Raw genomic sequence first — 26,022 nt, 5'->3', positions numbered from 1 at the left:
CGATGAAAATGAAAGAGGTTCATGAATCGTCCTCGAAAAGAGGATTATCGTAAATGGGTTGAGACAAGGAGAATAGTAGACTGTATTTGGGGAATCTTTTTTGTGTCGTTGAGATCGTGACGTCGTGACGTAGAAGTGAAGGGGGAAAAATAGAAAAGAGATAAGAAAAAGGCGGTGTTGTAATGGTTTAATGGCGAGTGGAATCGATCGACGGGGCGCGAGAGGCGACCCGAGAGACAGGCTCGGAGGGAGGTGGTGTTTGTTCAGTCAACAGGTCGTCAGCAGTGAAGCCCCTGCGGCCGTGAATAGAAGGAATGGATTGGTTGGAGGAGTGAGTTGAGTCACTATCCAAGCGCAGGGATTCCATGCGCTCCAAATCCTCGTAATCGGGCAGTGGGAGTGGGGAGCCAATATAGTCCTCCATAACGCTGCGAGCGTCGTCGGGCTTGGGGTAAGCAGGAGGGCTGGCGGGAACATCCTCATAAACGGGAGGCATTTCCTCGTCCCAGCTGATACCAAGACCACTGCGCTCAGTGACGTTGAGGTTAAATTGCATACGCAGCACACGAGCTGCGCCAGTTGGGGTGATAAGTCGGGTGTTGCGGTTCAGGCAGAACTCCTCGGCAACGATCAGCTCAATGACCAAGTTGTGCTTGACCTCGAGACCAGCAGGGGCCTCCATATCGCAAACGGGGTTCGTGGTTGGGTTGATGTTGGCATCGAATTGCATGGAGATTTCACCGCCAGCAGTATCGAAATCGGTCTTCCAGCCGCTCTTCTCCTCGTTGTGGCCAATGATGCGGGTCTCTTGGTGGAGGACACCCTTGCCCTCACCACCAATCTTGTGGGAGTGCTTCTGGCAAGCAGTGGAGACAATTTTCTGATGTTCCTCAATGCGCCACATCATCTTGCGCAGACGCCAGCGAGTCTGTGTTTCATCGCCCTTGTCTACGACACCACTCAGGGTCATCTCGACAGGGAAGTTGCCGATAGGGTGAACAACGGAGGGCAGAACGATGCGGCCAGTCAGGTTGGTCGGAGGGAAGATGCGGATCGAGGACTTGTCGTTGCCAGGAAGTAGAGCACGGCGTAGATTTAGAGGCATCTTCAGGGTGAACTCTTCACCCACAATGCTCTGGGCCTGTGCCAGCAGGAAGTACTCCACTTGTCCAAGGGCGCCATTGCAAGTGGCCGGAAGATGACCGGGGAAAAGGTAGCTGAAAGGGAAGTCGTGTTGGCCGTGCTTGAGGTGGAGAGATTCTGTGAGGAAGTTCCAACGGGAGAGTTCTTCGGTGCGGGTCTGGCAGTTGGGGCAATGGCTGGAGACGGGCTTCTTGGTGGTGGTCTTGGAAACTAGACGGACGTCGAAGTGGTTGAGAATGACCTCGCCGGCCAGCTCAGTGACATTCACACGCAGACGGCCAGAGAACAAGGCACCGGTCGAGGTGGAGGGATTGCCGTAGCAAACAAGCGGAGGGGATTCCACGAGGACATCGAGCTTGACTGGGGGCAGGGCGAGCTCCTCACGGTTGAGACGCTCCTTGGATCGCCCAGCGCGAGCGAGATTCTTGCGCTTATCCTTGCTATGATCACGGTGAGGGTGGATGAGGTGGTCCATGGAGAAGGACAGGCGACGTTCAGGAGAGCGAGCACGTTCTGGGGTGCCATGACCGGAGAAAGGCTTCTTAGGGCCGGTGGCATGGGTGATGATTTCATTGACGGAGGTAGTGGAGGAGGCATTGGAGTGAATTGGAGTCGAAGAGACCGAGGAGTGCAGGGAGCCAGAGCCCCGAACAAAGTTGGGGATCAGTCGGCCCGGCATGGTGGTTGATACCTAGGTATTTGGGAGAGATGATTGTAGTATAGAAATAGTGGGGGGGGGGTTGATGTGGAAGTTGAGATGAAAGCGGTTGATATAAGAGTGATTGCCTTAGGAAGCAGTGCGGTGGTGGTCGAGTGGAGGAGCAAAAGTAGAAACCAGCAACATAATATGGAGAAAGTAATTGAATGACAGAAGAACCAAAAAGAGTCACGACATGGCGGAAGGTCTTGCTTTTGAATTCCGAGCAAGATCATGTGCGCTGAGTCTAAAATCCACCGAATCCGTGGAAAAGCTCGAGAAATTTTTGATAAATTTTCTAGTTCCCACTTGGTTCGACCATGCGGCCGGTCAGGTACCGGCGTGTCATTCGCTGCATTGAGGTCTGGCCACCGAAAAAATAGTAATAAAATTATTATTTAAATATTTAAAATATTCAAAGCGGAAAAAAGAATTGAAAAAAATGAATGAAAAGAGACTGGTGGGGCAAAGAACATCGTCATCTGGTGGGTCTGTACCGGACAGGACGCCGTTATGACCGTCTGGTTACCGTATTTTATACTTTAGACGCCTTCTACTGACTTGAATGGCAGTACCTACCCTACAGAGCAGCAGTCTACAGAGTACTCCCCTACTGACAACATGAGCTCTTGCACGACGAAGCACCCAATTTCATCTCACCAGTCCTTGTCATCTCACCTCCTAATTACCGCCCTTCTCGGTGATTCGGTTCGGTGCCGAATCCACTACCACCACCCCATCCCTATCGAAGCATCTCGACTCAATAAGCCGACCAGGGATCACCTGACTACAATTTTGGAGCAACACGGTTGGTCGATACCCCACATCTCAGGATGTGGGCATCATCTTGCGATCAGAAAAAGCTAGCCCTCATCTAGGCAATCTAACGAGGCCAGCTGATGCCATCCCCCGCCCTGGACTGAACTTGGGTTTGGTTGCACCCTATAGTTGCGACCGTGCGCTAGGATTGACAATGACTCACAATCGGCTACGCTCCCCGGTTGTTCGGGGTTGGGATCGTCTGTACTCGGCCCAGCGCATGTGCCTCTCGGCGGGGTATTGGTATTCCTAATCGGCTTTGAGAGGGGAGAGAGAGCTGCGGCTGCTGCAGTGCTGCATCGCAACCCCGGATGATTAGCAAGCCACGGAGCGATGTCCGATCACCTGAGCATAGGGTTCCCCCGTTCCTAATCCCCCTCCCCCCGGATCCCGGTGCCGGTAGGCGATGGCCTGAGTTGTTGACAAAATACAGCTGAACTACCGTCTACGGGTGCCACCTTACACGGCCGTGTTGAGCGGCGACCGGTGCCGAGACAAACAGGCTGAAAATAGGTCGAAAGGCGTTAAAAGAAGGCGCCAGGACACCTAAGCCTCAGGCTACAGGTTAGGCATTAGTTAGATGGGACTTGTACAGCTCCAAGGTATGTGTTGTTCGGTCAGCTGCCTATATCACGTGGCCCATCAGCAAGAACAAGGAGCAGAAGAACCAACTCTATACGGAGTACATAGTGAGGAACTACCTGGTGAAAGAAAAGAGTATTTTACACGAGTACCCTTGAAGCAATGTCCAATACCGACATCTGACAATACATTTCAGCGGCTTTCAGTTAGTGGCAGATCGTTCCCGTTGACCGCTTTTGGGGAAGAAACCGCGAGGCAAAAGAAAGAAAAAATGAAAGAAAAAAAAAAGAACAGACCCTGGACAGACCCACTTCTTCGAATTTTTTTCTTTTTGCGGCTTCGTCCAGCCGATTGCCCAATTCGAGGTTAGCCTCACCGATCTATTCACCCCGCATGGCGCAATTTGCGGGGCGCAGAGTTCTCGCTTGCATGGGATTCACATGGGAAAGCCATGCGCAATCACAAGTGGGAAGCAACAGCGGTGGTGGTACAAGCATCAGAATGTAATAACAGAGGGGTTTAGAAAATGGATCTCAAAAGCTTCAAGATCGAGATCACCATGGCCTAGCCCGCAGCTGTCAATCCGCTTGGCCCCAGGCACCTTGGGCGAATCATCAATTCGCCTGCCCGCACTAATTACCTAACAGTATCCCTCGATGATCCTTGACCTTGATCTTGACACCACATCCTGTCCGCCGCGCATGGGCCAACATGTATGTGTATTAGGTGCCTTTCTGACTTGCAGCAACGCTCACCGTCCATGCTCAAACACATCCCTGCATGATATCCAGCCCTGAAGAAAGCGAGAGTCCGAGCCCGAGAGTCCGAGCTCAGGCGTTAACATGTCTGGTTTCCCCTCGGAAACCCGCGCCATCGGATTCCAGTGTGAAATTCCGGTGATAATGACACGATGCTGTGACTATTGCATGGTTTTTGTGCTGTACAAGCAACTCCGATCACGCCATGGCCACCCCCCAAGCTTGTCTAGAGATGCCCTTCGAGTTAGAATTCCACATCGATTGGCGGCGTCGCCCGCGTGGCCCCCTCCTTGGCCTACGCCTTTCAAGGCCGCTTGTCGATCCCCATCCAATCTAGTCCCCACCACCCACCACCACCGCGTCGAGTAGCCGGTTAAAGGAGGCCGCCAGAGAACCACCAGTATCACATCATCTCATATCCCATCATCTGAGCACGGAGTCTCGAATGCGTCGGGTAGTGTGAATCACCGCAAAGATCCATCGGAGACTCTGACCAATCACATGCCATGGTATGCCGTGACGATCAAAATGGTCGGCGCCTTCCAGCCAACTTCCTCTTTCGGGACGATCTCGGGCCCCATCTCCGAGGAGGAAGGGCAGGAGGAGATGAGGAGCAAGTGCGTGAGGGCCTTGTTGGCTATGATTTTTGTCCAAGGTCCTTCATTCGTACTTTGGCATCACTGGTTGCGCCTTATTGCTTTTCTCATTCCCCGTTTCCATCATCCTTCGAGACGATTACTACACACCGACTCATCCAAACACGCCATTTGTCTCATCCATGCCCCGAATTGCGCTGTTTCTTTGGTCTTTGCCTCAGCCTCAGGTTTGGTTCTAGCCTTGGCCTTAGCCCTCACACTAATACCTAGGTACTACTAAGCGTACTCCATACTCCGTACTCCTTTTTAAATCTGCTTAATGGCCGATGGCACCATTGTTTTGCGACGGAAAACTCCCGCCCCGCTCAAGCGGTCCCGCAGAAATTTTCTGCCCTCCCCACCATCAAAGCCTCTCGATTCGGCCCGGCGCAACGTGATGCTCTGACTCAATGCCAGTGGTTAATCCGCCTTTTCTATGGTCAGGTGGTCAAAGAAAATGGTATCCAAATTCTTTCAATTGCTCCAACTGTACTTCTGTACTCCGTACATCAGCCAGGTGTCTCCATATACTGATATCTAATATATTTCTCTCCTGCAAGTTTATTCCCTTGCCTCCTTGCCCTCTGCCCCCGGCCCTTGATCTTGTAGTTCTATACCCACTATACGCGGGTGGGTGTTGACCGCCCATCCACCTGCCAGTGGGCACCTTGAAGTTGAACCAAGGGAACTCCGTCAGGCGGGTCCCCGGTATGTCGTGCCCGTCGGGAAAGTCGCAAAAGGATCTAGGTACGGAGTACTTGGAGTCAAAGACCGGGCCGAATTGGAGAAGTTACGAGTTACCGGTCGTCGGTGGGGATCCGATGACTAGTGGGCGGAATATTCTTTGCCTTTTAAGGTTTCAGGCTGTTTTATATCCAAGATTCTCTCTTTTTTTTTATTACACTAGATGTAAAATAGTAGATCTCTACTCCATACTGTAGAGTGTTGCTGGTAGTTGCTGCGTTTTAATTCCCTCATGGAGTCTAGACCTGGTGTGTGGGAATTTTGCAGCTGAGATGGATCATCCCGATACATCTAGTGTTTTGGATGCCAGCGGTTACTATTTATGTAAACAAGTACTACTAGTAGTGCTCCCTACTAGGTACTGAGTTTTCCTGGTGGCACTTGGACAGCGATGATTGATAAGATTACAAGATTCAAGGTCCAAGGGGTCAGAGCTTTAAGTCAATTTCTGTTCAAGTTTCTACTTTGGCTATTATCTAGGGATGTAGAGGTATAGAAGCAGACTCGAAGTACCTGTACACCAACCTTCAAGTTGGAGTATGTCCAGTGGAAATGACAGCAGTACTTGGTAGTACTAATATGACCCCAAATCTAGCATCACATCTGTTACTACTAGCAACGACTGACGTTGCATAAGTCAACTCAACTTGAGGTCGACGTTTCTTCGAAACAGTTGCGGTCAAACTGTGCAGATTGATGTGAGCCGCCTGCTCGGCGTGCAGACCTTATCATGGAATCCTATAATCCTATCAGAGTGACCTTCAGGGAAGGTCAGGGACGGCAGCCCCGCTCGTTATCAAAGGGAGTTGCCAAGGTTGGCGGCCACAAGCCAATCTTTAGGAAGAAGGCAACAACGGAGAAGCTCTCGCATGCAGATCCGCTCCTATCGGATATCCAAGTGGAAGCTAAAATCGACCATCGCTTTGATTCCCAGGTTTGCATGAACCCCTGACACGTGACCTATTCCGGGGGATCGCCAGCGTGATGGACGCCAGAGTTGTGTTCCCCCCTATTCCGGACCAGTTCTGCCACCGTGTTCTCTTTCCTGAATGGAGTGATTTGCCGCTAGATCCAGCATCAAGCCATGGGCTCGATGTCGTCTGTCCTACTAACCCTTCAACTGACCTAACCGGCACCTCAGCAATTAGAGCTCTCGCCCCGCTGTCGAGCTTTGTTCAAATCGAGCCCACCGAGGGGGAGGGATGTCCGCTGCGCATTCTCCACTATCAAAGCTCTTGACTTTCTGCAGGTCTTAATCCACACCTCCGCGATCCTCTCCTCCCATATACGGTTGCATTGCCTTTGCCAGGCCTCAACAATCGTCACGTCACCCCCGGACACGAAGTTGAGAGCATAACCTCAATCCAGATCAAGAGACAGAAGGGATCAGCACACTCGACCATCGACCAGTTCCACTCCCCGCTTCTTCACGCCGCAAATCGACATGGCACCCTCCTTCAATTGGCCCGCAATTGTAGTGGCCATTGCCGCAGTCTTCCTTTTCTGGACCCTCTCATCCACAAGCTCCTCCCCATTCATGCGGTCCTTCCCACGACTACAAAACAAGCGGATCTGTCTCCTCATCGCGCATCCCGATGACGAGGCCATGTTTTTTGCGCCGGCGGTGTTGGCCCTCACCAAGCCAGAGCTGGGAAACCACCTGAAGATCCTGTGCTTCAGCACCGGTATGGACCACTCCTCTCCACAAATCCTCAACATCCGCGCACTCAGGGAATAAAGACTGACCTTGAACCTCCTCTCACAGGCGACGCAGACGGCCTCGGCGACATCCGCAAAGAAGAACTCAAGAAATCTGCCCTTCAACTCGGCGTCCGCGATCCCGCAGACGTCTTTGTCGTCGACGACCCGGCCCGATTCCCGGATAGCATGAGCGCAAGCTGGGCCGAAGACGATGTAACCTCCCTCCTCGCCTCAGCATTCTCGCCCGACCTAGCAGCGACACTAAACGGCACAACGAAGAAAAATCCCAAGAAAGCGCCCACAGCCACCATCGACGTCCTCCTCACCTTCGACCGTCACGGCGTCAGCAACCACCCCAACCACCGCTCGCTCTACCACGGCGCGGTGCATTTCATCCAGACCCTGATGAAGGATAAGGAAGGTTTTGCGTCGCCCGTGACGCTTTATACGCTCACTTCGCTTCCGATGATTCGCAAATATGCTGGTGTGCTCGATGCGCCGGTGACGATGGTTCAGGGCGCGCTGAGCAATATTTTCTCTTCCTTTGGGTCGAAGAAGAATGGTTCGGCGGTGGGACCGAAGCGACTGCTCTTTGTGAGTTCTATTCAGGAGTGGATGACGGCGCAGTCGGCTATGGTGAAGGGCCATAAGAGTCAGATGGTTTGGTTCCGCTGGGGCTGGATTACCATCGGTCGATATATGACTGTTAACGACTTGAAGCGTGAGAAGGTCTAGCTTGGATTGCTTGTGGTCCTTTGCTGCGGGCTGTCTGTCGTGACTGTGTTGTGCCTTATACCTGCACATATATTTGACGGGCTTTCTCAGCCACGTGTTTGAATGATGCTCTGGGATCAAGGTTTCAAGGCGCAGTACGAGGACGTCGGCTCTCGCGAGATTGTCCTCTGTTTCCCATCCTCTGCATCCCTTTGATATCAATATTTCCCGATTATTCTTGAACAAGCCTTTGAAGAAGACGGCGACCCTCTTCCACAGGTGGGATCCTGGAAGATTTGTACAAAATGCTTTGTTACTAGTACTTGAGTGACTAGACGTCAAATATAAGTCAAAATTTAATGAATAAAGCCCGCCGCGGAAGACATGAATGGAACTTGGTGTAGATTTTCAGGTGTTATTTTGTGATTTACACTTCGAACCAATCTTCTTTCGTTGGCTGGAACAGACAGGGTATCAACGCTAGTATAACAGAGGCACCAGGCCACGAAAACAGAGGAATGCTCACACCAAGCTCCCTTCACTGCGAAAGTAAATGCCCCGTTTTTCAGTCTTCAGCATACCTAATGCTGCAAGACGACCATAGAAACCGGCGCCAGGCCGGTTCTTCTTTCCCCAGGGCGAGTCATCGGGATACTCAGTCCAAGTAGAGCGAAGCTCCTGGACAGTTTCAATCAACTCGGGAGATAGGGACGCCTGGAACCAGAAGAGCCTCTTGAGACGCTCCGACTGTCTATTGCAAGAGGGATACCGCGCGCGAACAATCCGCCAGATCCTACTCTCCGATAGGCGGGGTGTCTCCGCCTGGGCAAACAGCTTCTTCTTGTTGGCTAGTCGTCGTACCGGTACCTTCCTCGGGTCGAGTAACCAGTTGCGCGATTGTAGATTTGTGCGACCATGTATCAAGAGCACTCCGCTATCTTTGCCCATATAGACATCTTTCATCTCTGGCAGAAAATCGTGCCACTCTTCCATAATCTTAGGTACCTCCTGCGTTCGCCATTCGTAGTCCGAGATGTCATTCCAGCCCTTGGCCTTTAACACTGCCCAGCAGCAACGTTTGAGTTGATAAGCCTTTTGGAATTCTTCTAATTGGAGCAGATCGTAGGCGTGGACGGCGTCGGCGAGTATAGGACACGCGAAAAACTCGTCCTCGTCAACGGGATGACCAATCGCCGCTCGTTCTTCGGCAGCTTCCATCAGTGGTATCAGAAGTCTTAAGACGGCCTTTCGGGCGTCGGCTTGCTTTTTCCTCGTCTCCTGTAGGACCCTGTAGGCGCCTCGAAGGACCATCTTGCTTTCTTCATAGTTTCCGTTGTGCATGCTGATGTTCAACATATATCGACATGCCTGAAGACTCGGAAGGAAGTTGTATGGTGCGGAGGTTAGGACACCGAATATAGACTGAACCAGGTCCATAGGTACGCGCCCAACCGTGCCTGCAAATTTGGCCTTTTCGGAGTCATTGTCTGTCATTCCCGCTCTGCACAAGACATATGCTCGCTGGAGGAGCTCCGTCCACACTCTCTCTGTGATGGGAACATTGTAGGTAGATGAGATATGTTGTATCAGCCGTATCGCACTAGGGATGTCGTTGTTGGTGCCAAAGGCGTGGGCGATCGCAAAAAGAAGATTTTCAGTCGGATGCAGTGCCGACCATGGGTCGTACGGGGTGAGAGGGGGTAGCTTTGACGAGTCTTCTTCGGCTCTCATTGCGGACATGTCGATGTTCCACACCGTTTTGAGAATCTCACGCATCCCTTTGTTGTGACCGACTCGCGCACCTGCAATCAGAATGTTGATATAGGTGCGCTCATCCGGCAAGATTCCTTGTTCTAGCATGGTATTATAGATTTTCAGAACAGCGTGGCGAACGCTCTTGGGATTTCCGGTGGTAAAACCTTGCCAGCCAACTGTCCCCTTGCGACGTTTACGATAAGAGTGCGGAGTGATACGGAGATTGTATGCTTCCTTTCCCGTGTAGCAGTGGTCCCAGACTAGGGCCTCCATGTAGTGGTTGTAGCATGCTGTATCCGGGGCGACTTCCCGCCTCTCCATTGACTCCCAGATCTCGACTGCAAAAGGTGCATTCCCCATTGACCGAGCACAGTCTAAGAGATGGGTGTACTCTGCCAGTTGCAAGGGCTGCACGGCGGCTCGATAGCCGACAATTGTGAGCAAATTGGCGGTAAAGTCATCGAAATGCGATTCTAGTTGCTTGAGGCCTGAGAGCAGGATCGTCCAAGAATGTAAGGGGTGGTGGAGGTCGCGGAAGGGCTCCACAAAATGGGTCGGGGAGAGTCGGTGGAGCGCCTCGAAGAAGGTTGTCTGGGGTAGTGACCCAACCAGCCCCGCCGACCGTGGGTCTGTCATTGCTGTCATCAAACAGTCTGGTTGTCCTTCCTCAACAACGCGATAAAAATTTGCCGCATATTCTGCCTCTTCTTGTGGAGAAGAGCAGACTGGGGATCTATGCCCTCCTTCGTCATCCATTCGGGGTACCGCCAGTGCGCCGTTGGTGGACGCTTGGGGGGTCATAGTCGGCGTGGGCGTGCTATCGACATACCTGACCTCATGGTTATAATGAGGATGTTTTGGTATTGTTGCCGGCCCCCAATGCTGAGCTCTGAAAGCACCTTGCGAGGAAATGTGTCGCGCGTGCCTAGGGTGACGGAGGACCGAGGGTCTTTGAACTGTGTAGAGTATAGCTGACTCTATAGAGCTCCATCGTGGGCGGCTAAGCCAGGCCGAGGACAGGCTCTCACCGCTAGAAACAATTCTTTTCATGGGGGGGGATAAAATCCGAATGGAATGAAAGAGGAGGAGAAGGTCGAGGAGAAGAGGCCAGCAGAAGGGGAAATAAAGAAGAGGGGGCGCGCATCGACGCATCGACGCATCGACCCCGGTCTGCAGACATGGGGGTGAATGGAAAGTACGAGGGGTACTAGGTACTTGCCCTGCTGCATTGTACTACGCGATCAGATGCGGGCGAGACCTGCATGGCTAAGGTAGCAGTGACCTTTGTAGACCCCGGTCTAGTCGTTTAGCTGCGTGGCTGACTTTACTCTCAGACCTCAATGGCCCACCCCACCCAAACAGACCACCAGTGGAGTACCTGGAGTGTCATTAAGGACTTACCATGGGGTAAGGTGTCGAGGTGTCGAGGTGTCGAAAGTTCAAAAGTCTGGGGTAAATGGCCGCTGACTCAGCAGTCACCAGACTAATCCCAATTCAGTAATCTGGTCTTGGCAATAAGCTCGGGATCGAATCTGTCCCGCCCAGCTCTGTACCCCTCGACTCCAACTTTACTCTTCAGCTCGCAATTCCAACATGGCCGACAACGAAGATGCAGGTGCCCCTTCTGAGCCCCTCGATCTCGTTCGTCTTTCTCTCGATGAGATTGTTTTCGTGAAGCTGCGCGGTGACCGCGAGCTCAAGGGCCGCCTCCACGTGAGTTCAAATTGATCCCAGACGAAAACCTGCCAACGTGATGACTGACCGCAATGACTTCCTTAGGCATATGACAGCCACTGCAACTTAGTTCTTGGCGATGTGGAAGAGACCATTTACGTGGTGGAGGAAGACGATAATGAAGAGGAAACCACAAGGGTACGCCGACCTACCTATCTTCTACCTACAATATGCGAAGTACCAGCAACGCTAACTCGAGGTCCGTGGGGATGTACAGACAATCAAGAAGCAAGAAGAAATGTTGTTCGTCCGAGGTGAGTCAGGATCAGCCACCTACTTGGTCCCTTCCCCCTCAATCACTAACCCATTCCCAGGTGATTCCGTCGTTTTGATCTCCCCTCAGGCTTAAACAAGCAAGCCCGTCGACAACGAATTGATAGAGGAAAAGGCGTCTGGCGAGACTATTTGCAGGAACCAAAAACGAGATACCATCCGCATACAATCTAGTCGTATAGATACGTGCCCATGAAATTTCCCTTCTTATTTGACGGTTGGATGTAGAGAGCCCCAAGCACGTAGCAGACCCTCAGCAGAGCCGCAAGGCTGGGCTTTCTGTAGCCCCCCTCCCCACTGTTTATGTGTCACATCTGTGCTTCTCAATTCGATTTGTTTCCAAACTTGAGGATGATCGAGTCATCCGTAGCTAGCGGCACAGCTGACTGTGGAGGCTGGAGTGATGACTCAAACAAGAGCCATCCCAACTGGGGGGAAGCCAAAGGAATTGCGGGCGAGAGGAATGGATGACTCGGCGCGATAAAGCTGGCCCCTACCCCAACTGAATTCCTTTCCTTTCCTTCGTTCTTCTTCTCCAACCAGCTTCCAATCCAACTCAATTTTAATTCACTCTGAATAGATCCGAGCGATGATCCCCCGAATACACGTCTGAATACGCCTGAGCTCTCGGCGATCCACCCCCATCCGACCGCAACGTCACCGATCCCCCCCAATCTCAATCAAACCGATCTACCGTCATTCGACGTTTGAAACACTCACCACCATAACTGTTACCACAAATATGACTACAAAGGGCTCTAGAGCCTTAAACCCAGAGGAACGGAAACGAGGCGAGATTGTACGATCTATGCCTTTTCCAGCATTGTAATACGGGCGACCCTTACTCACATGATTTCACAGGCTCTCAGCGAGTTCGCCGAGTATGCCGAAAAGCAGCAAGCTCACCGTTCCGCGATTGTCGCTCCGAGCGATAGCGGCTATTCTACCGGTACCGCCAGTGTGTCGCGCGACTTCGAAGACCATGCCGAACTGGAGATCTTGGACCAGCTTGGCTTGACCGATACCCCGCGCGCCGTCAAGCTCAAGGAACTCCTCCTTGGAACCGGAGACGCCACCGAAGAAAGTATACAACTTTTGGCTAGTGCGATACAAACTCGCGTCGATGAGGGCCAGGGAGAGACTCTCTTCGACCTCGGCCTTGAAGATGGCGGCGATTCAATGGACTTCGACCTCCCCCAGTGGGAGACTGCACTTCAGCGCCTGCGCGAGGCGGCGGAAACCATCCCCGCGCACTGTCGAATACTTCTTACCTGCAATGTTGGCGGACCCGAAGAATCTCCAGTGAGGAGCGAACGTGTCAAGGGGGCTTGGGGCAAGGTCCTCATCCGCCAGGACGCAACCAATATCGAGGAGATGGGAGAGATTCGTATCGCTGTGGTTGGCAATGTTGACGCCGGTAAGAGTACCATGCTCGGAGTTCTTGTCAAAGGTAGTCTCGATGACGGTCGAGGTCGTGCTCGAGTCAACCTATTTCGCCACAAGCATGAAATCGAGAGCGGCCGGACCAGCTCCGTAGGATTGGAGATTATGGGGTTTGACAGCCGGGGTGAAATTGTTAGCAACTCGCAAGGTCGAAAGCTTTCTTGGGAAGAAATTGGAAAGCGCTCGGCTAAGGTGATCTCTTTCTCCGACTTGGCTGGCCACGAGAGATACCTTCGCACTACCGTCTTCGGTATGCTCAGCAGCAGCCCCAACTACTGTCTACTAATGGTTGCTGCCAACAATGGCTTGATTGGCATGAGTCGTGAACACCTGGGCATTGCGCTGGCTCTCAATGTTCCCGTTATGGTGATTGTCACCAAAATCGACATTTGCCCGCCACAGATTCTACAGGAGACTCTGTCCCAGCTCGCAAAGATTCTCAAGTCGCCTGGCGCGCGGAAGATCCCAATCTTTGTTAAGGACATGGAAGAGACCATTAACACCGCACATCAATTCGTCAGTCAGCGTATATGTCCCATTTTCCAAGTATCGAATGTTACTGGCGAGAATCTGGACCTGGTCCGAACGTTCCTGAACATTCTCCCTCATCGGGGCAATTACAACCCGGATGGTCCATTTGAATTCCTCATTAATGATACTTTCTCCGTACCGCACGTGGGAACAGTCGTCTCTGGTGTCGTCAAATCCGGGGTGATTCATGCGGGTGACCAGGTGGTGGTTGGTCCCGACTCGCTGGGTCAGTTCACCACCACTACGATCAAGACTATTGAGCGCAAGCGAATACAAGTGAACGCTTGCTTTGCGGGGCAGTCTGGATCATTTGCTCTTAAGCGTGTGCGTCGAAAGGAAGTGCGTAAAGGAATGGTTGTTCTAAAGAAATCGGAGGATGCTCCCAAAGTTTACCGTGAATTTACCGCAGAAGGTAAGATTTCCTTTCCATTGCTATGATCTATCCATCCACCATTGTAAACCTGACTAACTCCGGCTATCTATTCAGTGCTAATTTTGTCACACGCCACCACCATTAAACCTAAGTACCAGGCCATGCTGCACGTTGGAGCGGTCAGCCAAACCTGTTCAGTGATTGACATTGACCGCCCCTTCATTCGAACCGGAGACCGGGCCCTTGTTGCATTTCGTTTCATGCAGCGTCCCGAGTTCCTTGCGCCGGGCGACCGAGTGTTATTCCGTGAAGGGAAAACCAAAGGACTTGGCATTGTGAAGAGTATTGGGTATGATCCCGAACAGCCCCTCAGCCCAAGGAACGGTGAAGATAAGAGCACCGCCACCCAGCCGGAGCCAATACAAAAGAGTGAAGTGACTAAATAAAGCAGTAAGCTGCAATGTGCTACTTTATCTCAGAATTATAATCCAGCCACTTATCCATCTTTTAAATTGCACACCCCCACATGAAGTACTACAGTATGTTATATAGTGTACACGTGACATGACATCATATGATGACATGGAGATCAGCAACGATCTTTCGTATTGCGATTTAATCAAAAGACTAGTGGCAGCCCACGCAGATGCGCCTGAGCCAATGCTACACGAGATTGCTGTCGCCAGCTGTCCTCCAGTCTCCACTGACGTAGCTAACAACATGGGTCCCCTTAAGAGCTTGCGATCCATTCACGGCGGAGACAGCTATACCTGACGTATTGACCTGATTAAGTTCCTTGGGTCTGCCTCTTCCCCCGTCTCCCATCCAATCCCTATTTTAACTTCCATCTTCCCCGGAATCGACCTCAATCGATTTCACTACTCTAACATCAATTCCCTCTTCTGTGTAACGCTCCAATTACCGATCCTCCACGCCACGAGCCGTTTATAGCACCGTCATATCACCGTCATATCACCAACACCAACGAGAATGGAAACTGTCACCAAGGTCGTCCACGCGGCCTCGACCGCTATATGGGGCGAGGGTAATGACAGCCAGTCGACCCAGCAGCACGGCGAAGAGCCCATCTCAGGCGTGCAAGGCAAAGGTGCTGCCAATGACCCCTATGACGCGGGAAATCGTGATGGTAAGTGACATCCAACTGGTCCTCTCTTGCTTTGGCCCTCCATATTTCAAGCTATATCTCAATTTCCCAATATCCTGTCCTTGTGGAAATTGCCTAGCGGTACAAATTCGTATCCATTACTCGGCGTTTCCCAACTACCTCCGCTGCCCTTGGATCTATAGAACCGGCTAGCCTGCACACCAAGCATACACACCTGTCAAACAAGGACTTCCAACTAACATTTGCTTCGCCAGAGCAACCCTCAGCTCCCTTCACAGAGATCGACCCAATTGCCCAGGAGCCTACGCTAGACTATAAGTCGCAAACACTGGATGCCAAGACAGACGCCACGGGCACCGCAGCACCAGATCTCAATAGCACCACAGCTGTCACTCTTCCCAAGCCCACCGAAACTCCTACCAGCAATGCACAGACCCAGTCTCTGGCAACAGAGCAGCGCAGTACAGATAATACAGACAAACTCCAACCCACCGAAAACGCCGCGGCAGCAGGAGGCAGTGGCAGCGGCAGTGGTAATTCCAATTCCTCAGGGTCAGCCAAGCAGGGCGTGAGCAAGGAAGCACTGGAGGGACCTCAAGGTCCTGCACCAACCCCGGCCTCGGAATTCGAGGACGAGGCCAAAGGAAAGAAGCCTGCCGCCAAGGAGACCAAGCCCGGTAAGCAAAACATCTTATATGAGCCATTCTTATTGTTGAGCCTGACTGGTTCTAACGTGGTGTGCAGTCGAGTCCGAGTCTCCGGCCAGCTCTAGCTCTGCAAAGAGCGATACGTCCGCCAAGAGCCCGAGTAAAGCCTCCAGTGGTAGTGGCGATGGCAATGGCAATGGCAAGCATAGCACCTTGGCCAAGGTGAAGGAAGGCTTGAAGAAGGTTGCCCACCCGCGACATGGGAGCAAGTCTTCGTCCTCTTCTTGACGAGGTTGAGTAGTATACTCTACTTGATAGCTTTTGACGGCGCTTATCGTGTTGTTGGTTGATAGCCATTTCGTTATTCCCCTCTCGCCTGCTTGTGTCGATATCTTGGATTTGGATTTGGATTCTAAGGATGTATTACTATCGAATGGATTTCATTTGTGCATATCTGTACTTCCAATCCTTTGTTCTGATTACTGGTAAGGTTATGTACTGGATTGTTCTAGTTACCGCTAGTAGACCCAGTAATAATTACTAGTTACTAGTTAGCAGCTACTAGTAGCACCCGAAGAAGGAAGAAAGGAAGAAAAGTCTTGATCTATTTCTTTTGAGGATATAAATTAGAAAGGACAATCAATGCTACTTCAAAATATACATGATAGCAACAGATTGTGCAAGCAAAGACCCGATTTTCTTTTTCCCACATGACGCCAGACCTGGGTATCTCGTCTCAAAAGCCCAACCAATATGGAAAACACCACTTTCAACTCGAGGCATGGTTACTCGAAGAGCAACTTTAGATCGGCGAGTTTGTCTTTCTTTTTATCATCGTCGGCGTCGTCACCGCCAACACGTAAGCCAAGTGTGCCGGCGATATTCATCTTGCGCTCTTGTACACTGAGTATGCGGCCCTCGATAGAATCTTTGACCACAAATCGTGTCACAGCGACATCTCGTGTTTGTCCCATTCGGTGGACACGATCGATGGCTTGCGCTTCGATGGCGAAACTCCACCATGGATCCATCATGAAGACATTACTCGCAACCGTGAGGTTGAGTCCGACACCACCAGCCTTGAGGGAAAGGAGGAGGACGGTCGCCGGCGGTGAGGAGGGTTGAGGTTTGGAAGCTGATGCCTTTTTCTTTCTAGGGCTGTCATCTTCGGTATCGACGATCTCGTCAACATATGTGTCAGTTTTGGTGAACTCTGCCAAGACAGCAGCGCGGGCTTTCTGGGGCATCGAGCCGTCAAGACGAAGGTGTGATACCCCGACACGAGAGAGCTGGTCACCGATAAGATCCAGGAAGGATGTGAACTGGGAAACCACGATGGATTTTGTATTGGGAGGAATTCGGCCAAGGTGGCTGATCAGGGCGTGGATTTTGGCCGACGTGTGCGCGGAGGGAGAGAGCGGGTTGATACGTCGTAGTGATATGCGAGGAGCAAGCTCAGTAATGGCGGGCAGGTCTTCGTCAAAGGGGGAGTTTTTCCATAGGTATGGCTGGATGCTTGACTACTTCGAAGATGTCTTTGGCGTCGACCGGAACACGGCATGAGAAACAACGTGCCTGCTCTCCCTTATTCATTTGGTGCCGGAGAAAGTCTTCAAGACACTTCTTACAAGCACTATGCCAGCAGGCAGTGACGGCCGGCTCTATCATCTCATCCTCACAGCAGATTGGACACTCGCCACTGGAATCGGTCTGTATCTGTCGGAGTGCGTGTGCTGTGAACTTCTTCATGGATCTATCCTCAGCTTCCGCGGTCTCGGATTCGGCGTTTTCAGTCGAGGTCGAGAATTGATTGATTAGCTCTTGAAGGTCCATGTCGTCTTTCAGCTCACTGGTCGCTTCGAGTGCGGCTGCTAGAGTTTCCTCGTCGGCGACAATTTCTTTCTTGCGAGTCAGAATTGGGTGGCAGCAGGTCTGTCGAAGGCGAAGAATCTGGGCAAAGATTGTTGAGTAAGATGACATGAGGGTGCCGGCCGCGACATTCTCGTTGTAGGTGCGCCTGGCACGGGTATAAATACAGTCGTAGATCTCTCGTTCCTGTTGTGAGAGCTCTACTTCCTCGATGTTGATTACACGTCGAGGTAAAGGCACCAACGGCTCACCGTCAGGCGTTTTCATGCTCTTGGTTCGCCGGAGAACAAGAGGTTCTAACACACTCTGTACCACATTCAAGGCACGAACATACTCTTTAGATTCGAATGGTACCGTGATGAAGGTTTTCCAGAAGGAGAAGTTGCTCCACGGCTCGACTTTCAAAAATCGGACCAAACTGAATAAATCCTCCAGGCGATTGACAATGGGGGTGCCAGTAAGGACCCACCGATGGAGTGATTTGAGCTCATAGCATGCTCGAGCAGATTTTGAACGTCGATTTTTAATCAGATGCGCTTCATCCAGAATTACACGGAAAAATTCAACCGAGAATAACCCATTGTGGGCACCGGCAGCCATCGATGATTGTAAACCAAGTTGACGGAATTCAGACAACACAACACCGTAACTGGTGACAATAACGTGAGGAGCAGAGGCATGTTTTGCCTCGCAACAAATGTCTCGAAGATTTACTGCCTTCTCCGATCCGTAGTACATAAGAACACGCATTGTTCCAGGAGTGGAGGCTTTGAGCGCTTCGCTTTCCCACTGAGCGAGCAATGACGTGGGAGCAACCACCAATGTTGTATAAGGTGCAGGGACCACGGCGGTGGATGAATTTGGAACCCTTGCCAGGTCATTGACAGAGGATATTCCATTCGACGTCTCAGTACGAGGTTCGGTCTTATTGGTGTGGACCAAACTGAGCATCTCAATAGTTTTTCCTAGGCCCATTTCATCGGCTAGAACCCCACCGAGACAACGTTGTTCTTGCGCGGGGAAATCCACGCTCAAATCGCCCGAGTAGGGATTCACATAAAAGTGGTCAATGCCTTCAGCCGCTGGGAGGTCTTTGTCATCCACGTCCTTGGTTGGCCAGATATATTCTTCCCATAGGGGGTGCATCGAGCGTTCACGACCTTGTTGCTTGTCCTTTTCCTTGGATAACATCCAATGAAGCGCTTGCTTCTGATACTTGCGAAGGTCGAGAACGAAGTCCGGGCCTGGCTCAGCCTCGGGCATATTAAAGTCAAAAGACTGGGCCTTGCGATAGAGACTGTCCAGTTGATCTTCCTCCAATTCTTGAGTGTCGTCCTCGGAAGAAGATTCATCGTCATCTTTACTGGTCTTCGATTTCTCCTTCTTGACCCCGTCATACTTCTCTGCCATTTCGGCGGCCTGAAGAAGTCCCTCTCTTTTATGCTTTTCGGTTGTCGGGTTGATCGAAGTCGGCTGAAGATTGATCTCGTGGAAAAGCTTAACAAGAGCAACTTGTCGAAGTCGAAGGCTTTTCTCCTCGGTGCTTTCCTTCTCCTCGAACATGCTCACGGCGCGGTTGTCGTCACTGGTGTCAGCAAAAGGACCACGCTGAAAGGCTTCTTTGCGTAAGAAACAACGAAGCTGGAGGTAGACCGTATCATTGACGCGCACTCTGTCCGGCATGTATACACATACAGCCTCGAACTGGCATATTTTTTGATCTAAAAGGGTTGAAACCCACTCCGCAGTCTCATGGGGCAGTCTACCGATTTCTTGCCCTTGAGTATTCGTGAAACGAGTCAGAACGTCGCCCTTTTGATTGACGATCATTTTCCCATTACGAGCCCGCTTTGTCACCGGCTGTGATCTTGCACGTTCGATATTGACCGGATCACCATGCTTCAACAGTGCCAGGCCACTCCTTGTTGCCCATCCACCTACTCCAAAGGCACCAATATATCTTGTCGCGGGTTGTTTGCGCAGAACGGGAGAGGGATCGTAGATATTATTGCCTTTGGCTGAAGAGGACGATCCAGAGGAGTCGCCGGCAGAATTTGGTTGCAGGGGAGGGTTGCTCGGATTGTCGTCGATTTCAAACGACCGTTGGCTGTAGAGGATGATTTCGCGGGTTTCTTCCACGATCCATCGAAGTAGATGTTGACGGCTCGCTCGACATTGCTCGATGCGGCGGTCTGAATGGCTTTTATTGACTCGTAGGGTAGTTGTTCGCCGATAATGCTGGTGAACAAATCGACGTCAAAGCCTTTGATGATGATGGGAGACGGTGCCACCGACTCCGAGGTTGCTTTGATGGTTCGATCCGGTGTTGGGCTGGCCTCGGATGCCTCTATATTGATCGGGGGATCTATGGGTATCGCTGTTTCCTGACCAGAATGATTCAGGCGATCACGAGTCGGTGTTTCGGGGACACGTTGCTGGTCGTTGTGCTCGGGGTCAGAATTCTCGATGCAGGGGCAGTGACGAGGGAAAGACGCGTCGCGGGTCGGGGACGATGAAGCTTGCGGCGCAGACGGATCTTCGGAGAAGAAGCGCTGTTTCTTGAGAGGCGGTTGATCGAGGTCACCGCTCATGGTGATGGTAGAAGGGATGGTGGCATGAACGCCATGGAAAGAAGAACTTGAAGTGAGGCGAAAGTTGGGGAGACGCGCCGCAAGAGCGCGAAACCCGCGGACCGACGTCAGTAATTAAAGGAAAAGAAAAGTCTACCAACTTGAAGATATTCCACAATGAAAACGAGGATTGACTTATTTATTGATTTCTTTAATTTATCCGGAATCAGTTACTAGTATTCCAAGGTTACTACTGGCATTAATAAATAACTTAAGTACTAATGGAGTAGACAAAGGCCTCAGTTCAAAGGCTTAGTCAGTTCACGTATCTATATCTAGTTAGTTAATCAGTTCCTTGATGGACTCAGCTAGCCTTCTATCCTACACAAATCTCATCATTCTGATTATCTCTCTCATGTTTCGTCAGAGCTAGGAATCATATATATTCTACCTTATACTAGTAAAGAGTCCAGAATGGTATCGTCGTTGAAGCTCTTCAAGCTGCCCAGGTGATTGGCCAGGGCGGTCTGGACGACTGGACCAATGCTGGACTGCGCATTACTACTTTATCTTTATCATCCTCCTCAACTTTGCTTCTCTCCCACACCTCCCTCATGTCCTTCTTGAAGCAGGCCACACGGCCATGCCGGGCTTATATACCATGGCAATGCTTATTACGCTCTCAATGTTCTCAAAAGAGGCTATTTAGTCAGTCTCGGGCAGTCGCCTCGCCCATCACCGCTGAAGAAGTCACCGGCGCACACAAGTATTGTGTTGCTCTCCTCTCGTATGCCCACCTACTCGTCTTGGAATTTACGATTCCACTTCACTTCTGAAACTGCGCAATCACAAGAAACCCTTGGAAACAACACTAACACTCCAACCTATCCAGAAAATATGACCGACCCTCCTACACAATGAGCACATTCGTGCCATCCGAAGCCCGAACCTTCTATATCGCCCTGCGCGCATTAAACGTCTCCCTCTCCCTAATCCCAGACACCACCTCCTCAGCAACAATCGGCCTAATGCGCCTACAATTCTGGCGCGACGCCGTATCCAAAATCCTCGCCGGCGCCCCACCAAAAGAACCCGTCGCCATCCTACTCGCATCGGCCATTTCAGACCTAAACCAGCGCACGAACGGCCGCGCAAGAATCACGAAGGGCTGGCTGACCCGTCTCATCAATGCGCGCGAACAGACCCTCACCAACGACCCGTACCCGAATATCGCCGCGCTGGAATCCTACGCCGAAAACACTTACTCGACGCTCATGTATTTGACTCTGGCCGCGATGCCCATGGCCTCCGTCACGGCGGACCATGTCGCCTCGCATATCGGGAAAGCTGTTGGAATTGCGGCCGTGCTGCGCGGATTGCCGCTTGTTGCGTTCCCGCCGCCGCCGAGTCAATCGCCCACCGGGAGTACGGGTGGGGTTGGGTTGAATTCCGGTGGGAAACAAGGAGCCGTTATGTTGCCGTTGGATATCATGGCGCAAGCGGGGGTGAAAGAGGAAGATGTTCTGCGACGAGGTGCGGAGGCGGAGGGTCTGCGCGATGCCGTTTTCGCCGTCGCGACGCGGGCGAGCGATCATTTGATTACGGTGGAGCAGATGCTGAATAACCTTCGGGCCGGAGAGGATGTCGGGCATGACTTTGAGCATGAAGGAGAAGAGGGTCATGAGTATGATTCTGTGGATCTCGCGGGTGGCTCCAAGGAATCGCCGCTTGATGAGGTGAATCGTGCTTTTGGCATCTTCATGCCAGCGGTGTCTACACGGTTGTGGCTTGATCGGTTGCAGCAGCACGATTTCGACGTCTTCCAGCCTGAGCTTCTTCGGTCGGATTGGAGACTTCCTTGGAAGTCTTATATGGCTTTTCGACGCAAGAATATTTGATTGATGAATAGGCAAGCCCTTGTATAATAATATACGTGTACTATACATAGATACAAGGCCTCATGATGGGCCGACAAAGAGGCAAATGTACAAAACAACGAATTATTCCCACTCCCTGAGACAACTTCTGTATACGTCGTAGGAGTTTGGCTACTGCTAGTTCTTCTTCTTTCTCTCTCGTCTCTGTTGCCGAGAGCTGACGATGAGTCGCCTCTGTGCGAGCATGACGGCATAGCGCTGGATTTTGTCACGCCTAAGAAGAGCTTGTTAGCATTTAGGAATAACGAAGCATGCCCATGGTAGGACTTACATCAATAGTAGGGTCGTGACGAAAATGAAAGGGATTGCAATCTTCCAAAAAAAGCTAGGAGGCCAATTAGTCAGCACTTCAAGCAATCGTCTTCACGCTCGAGTCCAAAACTCACGAGTCACTGTTTTTGATGCCCTGAAAGTCATCGAAATTCATTCCAAAATATCCCTAAACGTTAGGTTAGCCAACTGCACCTTGAAAGAGTTCGAGGGTGGGCTTGACATACCGTCAAAAAGGTCATTGGTAAGTACAAACAGGTGACCAGACTCAGTTGCTTCATACTTTCGTTTTGATAGGCACCAATTGTGTTAAAGATAAGATCGATCATGTTGTCAGCGGCGCGCCTCATCTGATCGTATCCTTCAACTATAGTGATACAATGATCCAAGGCATCTCCAAGATATGTATGGCACATGGGACTAATAGTGATAGTCGTGCCTCCAAGACTCTTGAGGTTGGGAGTAATAGTTCCAATATGCGGGGTTCCGATTTGTGGGGGACGCAGACTCGGATCAGAAGGGTCAATTGGAGTGACTGCTCCAGTCGGGCTGAATGGACCGCCGCGCAGTATTCCAAGGCCGGGCGTTGCCACAGGAGCCGATCGGTGGTCACGAAGAGCATTCATAACAGCCATCAATGGCTGCATTGAGTTACGAAGAACAGCAATTTCAGAAGTCAAGATATATAGACTCTTTGACTGGTCAATATTCGGGTCTGTCAAGACCTCCAGCTCCAAGTCTCCAATGGCGTCTTGATAGGCCATGGTGACCGGGATGGCAAGGTCAATCACCGCGTCCAAGATTGCTTGGAGAAGCATGCTAGCGTCACAGGACTGGCGGAGAATCGTTTCGGGTGAGCTAAGACGTCGAACAATCGGGGCTTCAATATCATCGGCACTCGTCTCAAAGAAGGAAGTCACTGTGTTATCTGCGTGAAGGAACACAGAGACTTGCTCTAACGTGACGCACAGTCCTTTGGCAGCAAGTGAAGCATGGCGTTCCATAAATTCGATTCGGTCCTCGTTCGGTCCGCCACGATAACGTTGGAGACTTCGAGCTGTAGCCCTTGATCCATCCGCCACATCGCCGAACTGAGATGCGAATTTAGAATCTCGTACCCCAGGCCAGGGCGGACACTTGACCCAATAGGCGCTTTTTCTTTGCCATGCCGGCTTGAGGGACGTTTGGAGCGGAAAAGATCCTTTAACGCGTCCCATATAAGATGTCTCTTGGTTGGTCGCCTCATTGTGACAGAGCTCTTGTCACTTGAGACAGAGCTCTTCCTCCTCTTGTCCCATCCACTCGGCCCTTCATCTTCCGAGTCCGAGTCGCTACTCTCGTCCTGCAACTTGACAAGTTTTTGTAAAGTCAAGACAACGAAGGCATGGTCCGAGTACCAATCAGCCTTGGTTCGATTGGTCGTATGAACCAGATCTTCAATCGCCAGACGATGCAGCCCCTTGTGATTGCCCAGCATTTGAATTACATCCCAGCTGAGCCCGTTCACATTGATCCAACGGCATTGGACCCAGGATTCCTTTTCGCGTGCGAGGAATGGCCCAAGAGTCTCGTTATCGAGTTCGTACTGTCTCATCTCATTCTGCGAGAAGTCAACGACCGTGATCTCGCACTGCCGCTGCAGGTCTGCAGGTAGATTGGAGTACCATTCCGAGCTGTAAGCGGGGAGTGGTTTTGTCGGGTCAATACCCGGTTCTGTTCCCGGTTGCCAGGTTGGGTCTGATGCGAAGCCTTCGGGATGATATGATCGTGCAGTATTCGCCCTTCGGGCTCGCCTCTTGTTTGTTTCGGAGGTGTTGACCCTGGCCGCCGGAGCGAACGATTCCGCGATAGATCCTTCTCTTCGAGTAGTAGGGGATGTCTGAGGAGAGGGCGATCGATGTCCGGCTTCGATATCTATCGTATGAAGGGGCTCATTACGGGTTGGGGGTTGCTGGGCATAGTCGAAGGCGTGAACGCTCATGGCGATAGGTGCTTAAGCGGGCCTTGGGCGCCCTGTTTCGCTTGTGAAATAGTGTCTCTTCATCGGCCCCAAGGAGTAAGAAATGATGGCGAAAGTGGTCTTCACGGAGACGCAACAATCGTGACAAAGGGGATCATCGGCATGCCTGCGGGGAAATGACGTTGAGAGTTAATCGGCCACGCGCTATGATCAAAGAGCAAACCCTGTATGGCCATCAAAAGAAAATAACCCGTGGACCCAATTGAATTGGTAGAGTTTTCTTTGGAAATAATGGAAGGAAAAGAGATGAGATGAAAGAAATTGGAAATGGCATAACGTTAGGGGAGAACAGAAGGTGCCGAGTCCGACACCGCACAGGGCACCCGCCGCTACGCCCTGTTGGTCCGGACATCCTTCCTAAAGGTTCTCCTTCATCTTGCACAGCCTTCAGGGTGGGACTGCCCTTTCACGGACTGCAACTTCCTCCCCGCTCTTGACAAGATAGACTTTATTTATCTAGATTAAGCAATACACTAGACCTGCAGATGTTTGACGTCTCCACTGTGCATGGACGATAGGGTCTGGCCTCACCGAAGGCAACAGCATTCTCTGTGTCCGCCTCTCTCTGATTTGCCAAGCTATGGGGTACTAACCAAGGTCACCTTGCCTGAAGATCCACCTAACTCGTGTCAAAATGGTAGAAGCTTTTCTCTTCATGCAAGATCAGCCGATCTCTCGAGGTCTATCTTGGACCCCAATGCTTGATCTCGCATTTGGACCAATGCACGGTCAACCAAAGCAATGCCTTTTCCCTGGCACCCATTCGGCATGCTCTTGAAAGTCTCCACACTCTTGGAGCAAAGGTTTATGAAGCTGTTGATTTCCTCCATAGGGCTTTTTAGACCACATTCTACTGTCAACAACGTGGCCGCTAGGACACGGTGGTAATAACAGGACCAATGCTGAACAGCAGGCCCATCAACCATTACCTTACTGGAAAGGAGAATCGTTTCGCGCGCCGCACCCAGACAAACACTCCTGGCCATCAGGGAGGAATAGAAAGGCGTCGAAAAGGTTTGATCGGCGAAAAACGGCCGGTGTAATATCAGCATCACATGGTTGAAGCCTAGTAAAAGGTAAGACTTGGCCCACCGAAAAGAGTCTGGAGACCTTACGTAGTTCAATATCAAAGCATTGCCGTTGTACCCAGGACATGTTGCTCCATGATTGCTCATCTCCACTGGTCGCCGCGTGCTTGGGCGCGAGATGTGACGGGAGTTCCCCACGCCAGGTCATTAGTTCCGCCTGGTGGTTCATCATGCGACCAACGAAAGACTCTAAAGGATGCCGCTTCTCGCTCATGTTTGAAATCTATTATCCACAATATAAGTATTTTCTTCGTGATTCGTATGTCTAGGAACCCACCAAATCAAGAATCTTGCGAACAATGCGGCTAAACTTGGCGTTGGCGACGATAAAGTTGAATCTGCTAATGTCGGAGACAACATCCTGCCACCGGGGTTAGCGGTCAAATAGGCCAACTTGAAGGAGAACAAGGAAATCTCACAGAATTGTGTTGTGGGTAAGGCGCTTTGGAATCAGTTTCGCGTATGCATAGCGGTTTGCCATACTCGAGACACATGTCAGATTCCAAGCTATAAAGTGTCCACCAAGTCCGGAGTGCAGACTGGGAATCTATAACTCCTGTTATCATATGGCAAGGACTGCCATTAATGCCTAT

General features: G+C 51.3%; 10 protein-coding genes across 10 annotated transcripts; 5 read left to right on the top strand and 5 right to left on the bottom strand.

The window, feature by feature from the left end:
• Positions 1-187: 187 nt before the first annotated feature.
• N7533_003035 (alpha-arrestin) lies at positions 188-1,822 on the bottom strand (the record flags this gene model as incomplete). The annotated part of the gene is made up of 1 exon (XM_057099685.1): positions 188-1,822. One exon carries the CDS (start codon positions 1,820-1,822, stop codon positions 188-190), a length of 1,635 nt encoding a protein of 544 aa, XP_056964821.1.
• A 5,000-nt stretch (positions 1,823-6,822) lies between these two features.
• Positions 6,823-7,814, top strand: N7533_003034 (PIG-L family deacetylase; the record flags this gene model as incomplete). Its single annotated transcript, XM_057099684.1, has 2 exons — positions 6,823-7,063; positions 7,144-7,814. The coding sequence occupies 2 exons, from the start codon at positions 6,823-6,825 to the stop codon at positions 7,812-7,814; spliced, it is 912 nt and encodes a 303-aa protein (XP_056964820.1).
• Positions 7,815-8,315: 501 nt separating this feature from the next.
• Positions 8,316-10,349, bottom strand: N7533_003033 (uncharacterized protein; the record flags this gene model as incomplete). The annotated part of the gene is made up of 1 exon (XM_057099683.1): positions 8,316-10,349. The coding sequence occupies one exon, from the start codon at positions 10,347-10,349 to the stop codon at positions 8,316-8,318; it is 2,034 nt and encodes a 677-aa protein (XP_056964819.1).
• Positions 10,350-11,141: 792 nt separating this feature from the next.
• N7533_003032 (U4/U6-U5 snRNP complex subunit LSM3) lies at positions 11,142-11,631 on the top strand (the record flags this gene model as incomplete). Its single annotated transcript, XM_057099682.1, has 4 exons — positions 11,142-11,261; positions 11,328-11,420; positions 11,482-11,536; positions 11,597-11,631. 4 exons carry the CDS (start codon positions 11,142-11,144, stop codon positions 11,629-11,631), a joined length of 303 nt encoding a protein of 100 aa, XP_056964818.1.
• Positions 11,632-12,297: 666 nt separating this feature from the next.
• Positions 12,298-14,348, top strand: N7533_003031 (putative GTP binding protein (GTPBP1); the record flags this gene model as incomplete). The annotated part of the gene is made up of 3 exons (XM_057099681.1): positions 12,298-12,354; positions 12,417-13,941; positions 14,017-14,348. 3 exons carry the CDS (start codon positions 12,298-12,300, stop codon positions 14,346-14,348), a joined length of 1,914 nt encoding a protein of 637 aa, XP_056964817.1.
• Positions 14,349-14,892: 544 nt separating this feature from the next.
• N7533_003030 (uncharacterized protein) lies at positions 14,893-15,963 on the top strand (the record flags this gene model as incomplete). The annotated part of the gene is made up of 3 exons (XM_057099680.1): positions 14,893-15,049; positions 15,283-15,705; positions 15,773-15,963. The coding sequence occupies 3 exons, from the start codon at positions 14,893-14,895 to the stop codon at positions 15,961-15,963; spliced, it is 771 nt and encodes a 256-aa protein (XP_056964816.1).
• A 497-nt stretch (positions 15,964-16,460) lies between these two features.
• N7533_003029 (DEAD/DEAH box helicase) lies at positions 16,461-20,135 on the bottom strand (the record flags this gene model as incomplete). The annotated part of the gene is given in 3 exon segments (XM_057099679.1): positions 16,461-17,183; positions 17,200-19,651; positions 19,684-20,135. 3 exon segments carry the CDS (start codon positions 20,133-20,135, stop codon positions 16,461-16,463), a joined length of 3,627 nt encoding a protein of 1,208 aa, XP_056964815.1.
• Positions 20,136-21,031: 896 nt separating this feature from the next.
• On the top strand, positions 21,032-22,012 carry N7533_003028 (uncharacterized protein; the record flags this gene model as incomplete). Its single annotated transcript, XM_057099678.1, has 1 exon — positions 21,032-22,012. One exon carries the CDS (start codon positions 21,032-21,034, stop codon positions 22,010-22,012), a length of 981 nt encoding a protein of 326 aa, XP_056964814.1.
• A 156-nt stretch (positions 22,013-22,168) lies between these two features.
• Positions 22,169-24,302, bottom strand: N7533_003027 (putative CorA family metal ion transporter; the record flags this gene model as incomplete). The annotated part of the gene is made up of 5 exons (XM_057099677.1): positions 22,169-22,265; positions 22,323-22,376; positions 22,438-22,490; positions 22,549-23,249; positions 23,291-24,302. The coding sequence occupies 5 exons, from the start codon at positions 24,300-24,302 to the stop codon at positions 22,169-22,171; spliced, it is 1,917 nt and encodes a 638-aa protein (XP_056964813.1).
• Positions 24,303-24,994: 692 nt separating this feature from the next.
• On the bottom strand, positions 24,995-25,643 carry N7533_003026 (fungal specific transcription factor domain-containing protein; the record flags this gene model as incomplete). Its single annotated transcript, XM_057099676.1, has 2 exons — positions 24,995-25,407; positions 25,457-25,643. 2 exons carry the CDS (start codon positions 25,641-25,643, stop codon positions 24,995-24,997), a joined length of 600 nt encoding a protein of 199 aa, XP_056964812.1.
• Positions 25,644-26,022: the final 379 nt, after the last annotated feature.

This window comes from Penicillium manginii (assembly GCF_028828005.1).
Source record: "Penicillium manginii strain IBT 31320 chromosome Unknown utg000002l:1.0-5564898.0:1.0-5567710.0, whole genome shotgun sequence".
Lineage (NCBI taxonomy): Eukaryota > Fungi > Ascomycota > Eurotiomycetes > Eurotiales > Aspergillaceae > Penicillium > Penicillium manginii.
Note: the sequence above shows the minus strand (reverse complement) of the source record. Positions and strands in the feature narration are given on the sequence as shown.